The following is a 10,941-nucleotide window of genomic DNA, read 5'->3' on the forward strand; positions in this document are numbered from 1 at the left end:
TACAGAAACACAAGATAATCTGGCAGACAATCAGTAAAATGGGACTGATGAGTGAATTAACAGCAGGTAAGGACATGGGCGGGGAATCTCGGTATGGGGAATTAATAAAGTGATTGGAGGGTAGAGGGAGTGACAGGATCCGAAACAACAGTTGATAGTGTATGGCCTGAAAACAAAACCAGTCGGTGGTCAACATGACAAAAGATGTGTTTGCAACTATTTTTAGCATGATCTGGCATGACCTTTACGTGATCATATACAATACTAGTGTTATATCCAATGTTTACATGTATTTTAAATGTCTTTATGTATCTATTTACCAGTTAAAATACATTTAAAGCGATAATAGACCAGTTTTCCACTTGGACAGTCAACAGGTGCTAAAAAGGACTGGATAATGTATTTTCTTTAACCTCTTAAGCTCTAGCCTATTTTTTAGGTTTCTGCTCGAAAATGACATAACCAAAATGTATAGAGTAGCCTATATCTCTGCATCTACAAGGTCTATTTGAATAATTGTTGTGTCATTAAATTGTTTATGCCTCAAAATGCTTCGATTTAGTTCATGAGGGTTATTATACTTTCACTTATGCCATGTCTGATCACGTTTTGAACTAAACACACCTCTTTAACCACAAGATTAAGGAAGTAAGGCTTCTATGCAGCATAGCCATGTAGCATATCCTACGTTATGGCTGTTTCAACCAGATAAAGACAGCTGTAGACTTAGGCCTACACTAGCATAAGCCGGTTTATACAGTCGGCGCGCGCATTTTTTTCAATCATTTTTTGACGAGCCATCAATTTCTGGCACGATAGTCTACCTGTCCTGGCAGTGCAACAGTCGTGTGTCCCAGGGGAGGGAGAGCGCTTCCATCGCATGAGGGAGGAGGAGGAGGAGGAGGAGGAGGAGGAGGAGGAGGAGGGGGAGGTGAGTGGACGCAGCAAGCCGATTATTGAAGGCTACTGAGACCTCTGTCAATTTGCGTCTTTCCTATCATGGTCTGACAGAGGCGGACACACAATAGGATACAACTGAAGCTGAAGTTTTTATTCCTACGCGGAGCAGGCTTCATTTATCACTGGAAAGTACTTTTTTAATGGAGGCTGCAACTTTTTACGGATTTACATTGCGAGATCTCTTGGGAGAAAACTATTGTTTCTATTAGAAGAGATTCTGAGACTTGCCATACATGTGTTTTTATGTCACTCTGTGGGGAGATGAAATATACCTTTTTAGTTGATGTGTTGTCATTTGACGAGCATCTTTAGGCTATTATATTCTAAAGCTACTGTAGCTGCATGGTATTTTATTCTTATGTCCTGTTTAGAATAATAAAAGCATAGTTTTTGTAAAGGAAGTTAACACTAACGGAGTGCAGCACATGGAAATGGCAGCTGCAACAGAAAACTTTATTGGTGAGTGAGCTTTACAGCCAGGCCCCAACCATCCGAATCCTAGGGACAACAGATCCCCTCTTGCTTTGCGCCTGTATAAAATGCAGTCTGTAAAAATGAGCAGCCTCTCCAGGAGCGTGGATGACCAGAGAGGCATCAGCGAGAGCCCGGCCCACAAACCGGAGACCCCTAAGTACCGCGGATGGGGCAGCATCCGCTTCTCCAAATGGAGAAGTGGCTCCCAGAGGTCGAGTCCCCCCAGTAGCCCCTCCCCAAAGACAAGCAAGAGGAGCGATGTGTCCAAGACGCTCTTCTCCCTTGTCAAGACCCACAACGACGACTACACGGCGGATCCCGATGGCCTGCTGGAGACCCACGTGGAAGCCGAGGAAGTGGAGGAAAAAGAGGAAAGCGGTGAGGAAATGGAAGAGGACCATTCCAGCTACTTCCAGAAGCAGGTTGTGTCCCTGCTGCAGCCCGGGGTCAACAAGTTCTCCCTGCGAATGTTTGGCAGTCATAAGGGTGTTGCTGCCGAGCAGGCCAGGCTCAAGAGCTTTGGAGTGTGGATCATCCACCCCTACAGTGATTTCAGGTAAAGATGAGGTTGGGTTTATCTTCAGAAGTTTCCTCTTAATTTCAGTGCTGTTTGTTGGAAAGTTGTTTTGTTTGCAAAACATTGAGAGAAAGGGAGAAAACACAAGTATGGGTAACCTTTTGCCAACAAAAGACTCCCAGAATTCGTCAACCATCTTTCATCAATTTCCTTTGAAAGCATCCAGTTTTCATACAATCAAGCAGCCTATGAGGGTGCTCAGATCTGATTTGTTCCAAGGACAGCCAGCTGATGTCCTGGTTCGTAGCACATGATAAGGCGATGAAGGGATTTGATTAGTGATACAGTATATAGGACAAGATCATCTGGATTAATGATACTGCTGGTGTTTCCTTTTTGTCCATGTGCATGAGGAGACAACAACATTCATTGATGCTGATAAAATTATCCAGTGTATTACCCAACCCATTTGAAAAACTATAATTTCTTGCTGTGTGCCTCACCTTTAGAGGATTTTTAATATTATTCTGCTTTTGGAACGACATCTTTCTGGTGATGCCCAAACAATCCGTCTTTGTGGTCACTAATAATAGCCGCCATTACATTCCTCATAAATTTGATCACCAGACGCCAGACCCAGAGGATAAACCAGTGCAGAGGGATTATTACCCATAAGAATCCTTATAATTCCAATCTTCCTCTATTATGCAATAATACATAGACAGCTGAGAGGGGATTAAATAATCCCTGCTTTCCTCAAACCTTATGCTCCAAATTCCCTTTTAAAATAGAGGAGTTGCACAGCATGTTTTTCTGTACTTATTTTTTAGGGCTTATGGTCATAAAGCTGGTTCCATTTTTGCATTTTAAATCCTATTTAAAGTGGCTAAAGTGGTGACCATGGCCCTAATGGCCCTCTTGGTGAATTTATACATTTATTTTAATATAACTGAATATGTATTTGTTGCGATACCCATTAGGTCACCACAACGTTCCTGTGTAATCTTTATCTCCAATGTTTTTTGTAAAGATTCATGTACAAAACATTCATGTTTCCAACAAAACTGAAAAAGGATCTCATGGTCTTTCTATATAAATGTAAATTCATCCCTAAAATGTTTTTCATCTTGTGGGATATGAAAATGAATGTTTAATTGGCAATCCATCCAATAGTTGGGAGATATTGGCGCTAGAGGCAGAGAAGTTAGAGATAATCACAAAAGGAGAACTCATCCTGAGAAGACCATTAACACTTGCACACATTTAAATGGCAATCCATTTGAAATTGAGATATTAAATTCTGAAGTGGTTGACCGACCGACTGACCGACATCCCTATGTCACAAGCATAGAATAATGTCAGGTAGTCGTTAAGTAGTGACTTTAGTGATTTTAAAAAGGTACAAACTAAACTTATTTGATAAGCGGATTCAATACATCGTCTCTCACACTTATGAACATGCACACCATAATGCCATCCCACTAATCTGTTGCAACACGAGAGGAGACGATAATCAGTCAAGTAAACCAGCCAGTAGACACAGAGGACATAAATGCAAAAGATTGATGGGGGGATAAACGTGAATGAGAATAAGGAAGTAATCTATCAGCCGATCTATCTCCGCTCCGACTGTCTAATGAAGAATGCCTAAAAATAGCAATTCAGGTTAATATTCTGTTACTTTGCCTCTTGTAATGAGAGAGAGAGAGAGAGCGAGAGAGAGAGAGAGACCCAAAGTGATCGACACTTGATGTAAACAATCTGTAAGGAAACCCAAACTGTGAAGCCTTGGAGTATAACGAGACACTGGACACCTAGTGAAAATGAGACATGTATGATGTGAAGGAGACCGTAATTATGTACACATACTGTATGTAGAGCACATACATTTTGGCTTCAACACCCTGAGTCCAGCAGACGGCGTTCAGACATTTCCAGCCTTAGCGCAATTTTTTTTTGTTAACACATTAAAGGCTAAATGTCTTTTTAATATAACAATAAGCCCAATTAGGTAAACACCATACATTTTTAATGATAGGGTTTCCTTCTGTGACAGGAACAGTTTTGAGAGCAGAGATCCCTCTGAAATGGGTCACTTTCTGGATGGCACACTGTCCTCCTGATTAGATTAGTTCACCTCCTGATATCGATAGCTCTTTCAAATTTGCTCACCTAAAATCACAATGGGGAACTTTTTAAATGTTATGAAACAGTCTTATTTTTAAAATTATTATAAATGATCTGTAACAGCAAACGATAACAACAGTGAAAAGAAAGCTATAGTTATTATTAATGCCTTTGCACAGGTCCAAATACCAACCAAATTAGACAAAACTATTTACGGCAGGCAGAATGGAAAAGCCTGTATTTCCCGAACTGTACTAAATCATAAAGACCTAAAGGGGGCTGAACCTGCTAGTTCCGCTGTGTCCGAAGGTAAAAATAAATTGTAGACCAGAACAACTAAAGCTCACTTATCAACATCAACAACTTGATCAACATCAACATATTGGTTAGACAAACTGACGTAAAAATATAAAAGTGATATTACGGGAGCAACGGCTACTAAACTAAGCTAAACTAGCTCCATACATACCACACAGAAATGGTGTCAAAAAACGTTTTGGAAGAATAGCCATTTTTCCCAACATTTTAATTCTGTAACGATCAGTGTAAGTCTTTTATTATTATGTATCAAGGGAAATATCGATAAAAGCAAGGCTATGTTTTCACTTTACACTCAGTTGTATCACATCTGGAAGTTTTCCAACATGACCACAGTCAGAGCAGCTCCACTGGAGTCATAAAGGGTTTTATTCTCACTGGTGCGGGAAGTGAACGAACGACCTCACTGCGCATTACCAAGCAGCATCCCTCTATCTAGAAAACATGCTTTTATATAAGGATGTATTGGATCAGTTGCAGCAACACAAAAGCTGTTTGGGCGAAACCCTTAGACCTTACAAAAATCATATAACTCATTATGGAGACAGATTTTGACTTTAAGCTTTATGGTCCCTCTAGGGATAATATCTTTAACCTTGGCAAAGCCCTCTCCCATAAAATATAAACCCAAAAAAGTGTGGATCACACGATTAACCAGCCAGGATTTGCTTATATCCACACACAATGTATTAACCAAGAACACTCTGAACTTGTAAAATGTGCATAGGAGCAAGAACCTCAAATTATAAGATTTTATTTCTAATATATTCCCCATAATAAGAGTCTTCTGAGTTTGTTTAGTCACACAGAGACATTATTTGTGAACACTGAAGACCACATCTTTGGTCGTGTTGGCAACACAAGATTATGACACTCGATGTCTCCGTCAATTTACTATCGCTCCTCTTCTGTCCAGGTTTTCCTGGGATCTTGTGATGCTGTTGCTGATGATGAGCAATCTTGTCATTTTGCCGTGGGGAATCACCTTCTTCGAAGACCAGAACACCATTCCCTGGATGACTTTCAACGTCCTGTCCGACACTCTCTTCCTCATGGACCTGGTTTTAAATTTCCGCACGGGCATCCCTGGAGAGGACAGCCACATCATCCTGAACCCCAAAGAGATACGTATGAATTACCTTCGCACCTGGTTCATAGTTGACTTCATCTCGTCCTTCCCCGTCGACTACATCTTCCTCATCATCGACCTGGAGACCCGGCAGGATTCGACTGACGTGTATCGCACCGCCCGCGCCCTCCGCATCGTGCGCTTCACCAAGATCCTCAGTCTACTGCGTCTCCTTCGACTGTCTCGCCTCATCCGCTACATCCACCAGTGGGAAGAGGTAAAGAAAAGGGGGGGGGGGGAAGAGAGCGAAACAGTGAGCCAATTGTCATGATTACAGATTTTTACCGTACATGCTAAATGATATTTTCTGTCAGATTTTCCACATGACTTATGACCTGGCCAGCGCTGTGGTGCGTATAGTAAACTTGATTGGCATGATGCTGCTGTTGTGCCACTGGGATGGATGCCTGACCTTTATGGTGCCAATGTTGCAAGACTTCCCCCCGGACTGCTGGGTAGCCAAAAATAACATGGTGGTGAGTACATGTTAACTAATACATACTCACATGTTTTCCCGATAATATATCTAAACATGGAAAACCTGCTACATTTAACAAGTTTTAATTTAAAAAAGTCCTATGTATTTTCCTGGAAGAATCTATGTTGATAATTTTACATAAAGCACTATTTAATTCAAAATCAAGTAAAGAAACTCTTCATATAGGCCTATTTCTTGTTCCTCTGACTTAGAGGCTTTACTTGGCAGTCCATTTTAAATAATTATAGGATTATTTGACATTATGTGAAATGCATCTCTTGGCCTTCTTGCCAAGAGTTAAATGAGAAGAGATAGATACCACTCTCATGTCAGTACTGTATTTAGAGTGAATCTATAGTTAGCAACGGTTTAGATTAGCTTAGCACAAAGATTTGGACAGGAAAACTGCTATCCTGTCTCTCTCTAAAAGTATCTACCAACACATTCAACTTACTTATTTACACGTTATACAGTATATGTGAAATTGTTATAAACAGAACTGTAAAAATGGCCCTTTATGATGATGTCTTCCTGGATTCATCTTTGGACTAGATGTCCAGTCTAGTTGATTCCTGTCTTTGTGCTAAGCTTAGCTAATCGGCTTCTTTAATTATATGTAAAGCCTTTTTCCTACTGACAACAATACTTTACCCTTCTCAGAATTCTACATGGCACATGCAGTACTCCTACTCCCTGTTCATGGCCATGAGTCACATGCTGTGTATAGGATATGGCGCCCAGCCTCCAGAGGGGCTGTCTGACGTTTGGCTCACAATGATCAGTATGGTCGTGGGGGCTACCTGCTACGCTATGTTCCTTGGTCATGCAACTACCTTGGTCCAGTCTTTGGATGCGTCACATCGTCAGTATCAAGAGAAGGTACATTATTACTGCTCTCAGTTCAAAAGATTAACAAACTACAGACACTTTGACCTACAGCTTCAGTCAGTTGTTTTGTTCACCGGGACTTTCACGTGGATGCTTATGTGATTCTGGCTGTGAGGTTTAATATCATAGCCATGTTTTGTATCATAGTCTTGCTTACTTGCTCGTAATTTATTTGTGGAAGCTGTGCCAAATGCCTGGAGAATATGTGTATTATCTAATGGATTTTGTGCCCTTACCGTGACCCTTTCCAGGGGATTTTCACAAGATAAAGCCGAAGGGATGATAGATAGCAAATGGTGGCACCATTGTTTTGGATCACTGTTTGCTAATGCCCATTACAAATGAGTTTGTAATCCACTTACCACTGGGGGGGAAAACCTGCAAAAAAATATATATATATATATTATTATTGTACGTAAAAAGAATACAGCAAACACATGGTAGAACATGTGACTAAATGTGAAAACAGCCCTGTGGAATTTCTATTTTGTGCAAATGTTTTTCAGTATAAGCAAGTGGAGCAGTACATGTCGTTCCATAAACTGCCAGCGGATGTGAGACAGAGGATCCATGATTATTACGAGCAGCGATTCCAAGGCAAGATGTTTGACGAGGACAGCATTTTGGGAGAGCTCAGCGATCCGCTCAAGGAGGTGTGTTGATCATGAACCCTTCACCTGGACTTCCTGATTCTTGGGTTTATTGCGTTTTCTCTCTGATAATCTGCCGGGATTTATTGTTTTCAATCAATTGTTTATTTTATTAAATGCTGGAAAAGATTACCATCCCAATTTTCCAGAGTCCAAGGGATTGTAATTTAACGTATTGTTTTATCCAACCAACAATCCAAAAGCAAAATATTTATTTTACAATGATATAGAAATAGCAAATCCCGTGACTGGAGTGATAGGAATGTTTTTTTTAAATATTTTTTGCTGGAAAAAAGCAAAAATTATTAATAAAAAAAGAATAAAAAAAGCACATTATTTTCGACAAGTGTTTCAGCTCTAAATAAATATCAAAATATTATTCAAATTATTTTTTTAATGTCGATATAATATAAAGTGCAGCAAACTGTTAGGCTTTACATCAGACAAAACTCTAGATCTCAAGCTTATGACAATGTGATAACAATTTTATAATTCCCCCAATAAACCAATTGTGAAATGGTCTAAAAGATGATATCTTTTAATTAGTCTACAACTATTTAAATTGATGTAATTGATTTATAATTTGAATAATCGATTCATTGCTTCTTTTTTTAAATAATCAAAACAGTTGCCCATGAAGTTTAAGAAATTGATTTCTACATAACTCTTCACACAGTTGAAAAATTATTTTTAAACAACATAATTTTTTGTTACTTTATCTCAATAAAACCGGTTAAGAATCATGAATTTGAATGTCAGGACAGAGATTTCCCTGCTTCTCCCTGACAATGTCTTCCCTCTTTTCTTTCTTCACAACGTGCAGGAGATCGTCAGCTATAACTGCCGAGGTCTCATAGCCAACATGCCACTGTTTGCCAACACCGATCCTCATTTTGTGACAGTGATCCTGACCAAGCTGCATTTCGAGGTCTTCCAACCCGGAGACTTGATTATACGAGAAGGAACGCTGGGTCGAAAAATGTTCTTCATCCAGCATGGCAGCGTCACAGTCATCCCACGAGGTGGTAAAGAGGATACGCTCAACGATGGAGCATACTTTGGGGGTAAAACTATTGTCACAGCGTTTCCATGTTGTGTTTCTTCTTCTGTCCTCCCATTTATTAGTGTTCTACCCAAGTTTACATCTCCAAGATATTTAGTTAATTTTCTATGAAGCCAAAGAAATTAGAAAATGTAAGTTGCTGGAACCAGTGTCCTCTACATCTGCAACTAACAATTATTTTCTAGATTTATTGTTTAAATTTTAGTCCATCGTGTCATCTTTAAATAGCTATTTTGGAAGTTGAAAGCCTATGTTTTTAAGTTTGCTATCACGAAAGATAAAAGAAAAGCAATAGATATAACATGCTGGGGGGCATATTATCTAGCCATTTTCAGTTTTAATGCTGAGCTAAAAACTAACCAGCTGCTGGCTTTAGCTTCGTATTCACTGTACAGGGTATTAATTGAACATGAGAGTGGGATCAATCCTTTCATTGAACACATTTTTTAATATTCAAAGATTGAACTGACCCTGTCTTCCCGGACACAGAGATCTGCCTGCTGACCCAGGGACGGCGCACTGCCACCGTGAGGGCTGACACGTACTGTCGCCTTTACTCGCTGAGCGTGGACCATTTCAACGAGGTCCTGGAGGAGCATCCTCTGATGAGGACAGCGTTTGAGAGTGTGGCTGTTGACAGACTCTGCAGGGGTTCCAACAGACCCCCTCATCAGCCTCCCCTAACTGACTGACTTCCTCAGAGAGGGAGAGAGATGACTGCACTTTACCATCCAACAAAAAAAAAACGTCCATATAAATCTCGCAGATTGCTTTTTACTACTGTATAGTGCTCAGTGATGGATAACATGATGGAGACCCTTAAATCTATTTACGAATCTGCATTTGGTTGAAAATATCAATACCTTCAGTTGATTTAAAGTTGTTACTTAAATCTCAGTGAGCTCTGTGATAATGTTCATGTTAGATCCATTGTGTAATTTACAAACTGTATTATGAGAGAAGAATACATTGTTTTCTTGTTTCCATAGCAACTCTGCAATAGCAACACTAGCTCTTGCAAAAGTAAATGCAGCTTTAAGAATGATTTTCGGTCGCACGTAAACGCTGTCAGATTACAGTTTCATTATCCATCACATGAATCAATCGACATATTGGACGCAGGAGCACCAGCTGGGCGACGCATCATTACGCTGTTCCGATGTAGCGTTGATTCAAAATGATCCCTCAGGTCTGCAGGTTGGGTCAAGATGGCTTAATACCAAAGGTCACTGTGGATAATCACTGTGATGTAATAACTGTACAGAGACAGATTGTACACAGTTATACATCACTGTTTAATCAGCCAGAAGAATCTCCTATTAAATCTCTTGCAATTTAGTATCCAGTACTTTGAAGGTGTGATTGTTTCTTAAGTAACTGACTTATAAATTCCCCTTTAATCAGTTTTCATTTTCTGTTGGCAATTATTTGGCTATTGAATTTTTTTTTAACAGTTTCAAGGCAGTTACTTTGTCATTTTAGCAAAAGCACAGGTGTAACATATAACATTAACAATGGCTCAATAAAAACCAAAAGGTAATCAGGTAATCTTGGTTTAGAAATGTCATCCATTTTACAGTAATGTGCGGTTATAATTGAATAATCACATGAATTTGTTAAATTTTGACCACAATGCTCAGCCTGTCCTCATGATCCTCATACTGATGTCATGTAAATATAAATATTTCTACCCTTTAAACACGTTTCTAAAGAATACATTTTGTTGTACATCCAGTTTCAAAGATGTTAGGTATTTAACTGCCTATGAGCGCAAACACATAAACACAACGATGAACAAAAATGCTATAATTAAAAGTTAAATCTGTCACAACAGCATACTACTACATAATGCATCCTCACTTATTGTATACGTATTGTATACATGTTGAGGTTATCATATGGTATATTAGGTATAAAGTAATTATAAGAAAGTATAGTTGTAAGATGGTGTAAAAAGTAGAAGTATAAATCACCCAAAATCAAAATACTCAGATACAGTTAAGTGTGTCCAAACACACACACACACACACACACACACAAAAGAAAAAGGTGTCAGAATCCGGAATGGCCACACTATTGATAAAATATACTAGAAATATTCGATTCATAACATACAATTGTTTTAACTTGTTGAGGTGAAAACTAATTAACTTTGGTATGGTTTTGAAGAGAGTAATCTACATGACAATGCATATTATTTATTATTTATATATTGTCTTAAATTAATTAATATAATAGGTTTTGGTTATGAAGCTTGTTGAGATGGAAATCTTTGAAGAGTAGGTAACAATACTATATCATTTGTATATTATTATTAGCAGTATGCTGTAATATCAT

General features: G+C 39.0%; 1 protein-coding gene across 1 annotated transcript; it reads left to right on the forward strand.

Annotated features, from left to right (window-relative positions):
* Positions 1 to 1,853: 1,853 nt before the first annotated feature.
* Positions 1,854 to 9,296, forward strand: hcn3 (hyperpolarization activated cyclic nucleotide-gated potassium channel 3; the record flags this gene model as incomplete). The annotated part of the gene is made up of 7 exons (XM_080045838.1): positions 1,854 to 1,990; positions 5,313 to 5,742; positions 5,840 to 6,001; positions 6,664 to 6,882; positions 7,398 to 7,544; positions 8,365 to 8,605; positions 9,094 to 9,296. The coding sequence occupies exons 1-7, from the start codon at positions 1,902 to 1,904 to the stop codon at positions 9,294 to 9,296; spliced, it is 1,491 nt and encodes a 496-aa protein (XP_079901964.1). The 5' UTR covers positions 1,854 to 1,901.
* Between the last annotated feature and the right edge of the window lie 1,645 nt (positions 9,297 to 10,941).

Source organism: Ammodytes marinus (genome assembly GCF_949987685.1).
Source record: "Ammodytes marinus genome assembly, chromosome: 17".
Classification (NCBI taxonomy): domain Eukaryota; kingdom Metazoa; phylum Chordata; class Actinopteri; order Uranoscopiformes; family Ammodytidae; genus Ammodytes; species Ammodytes marinus.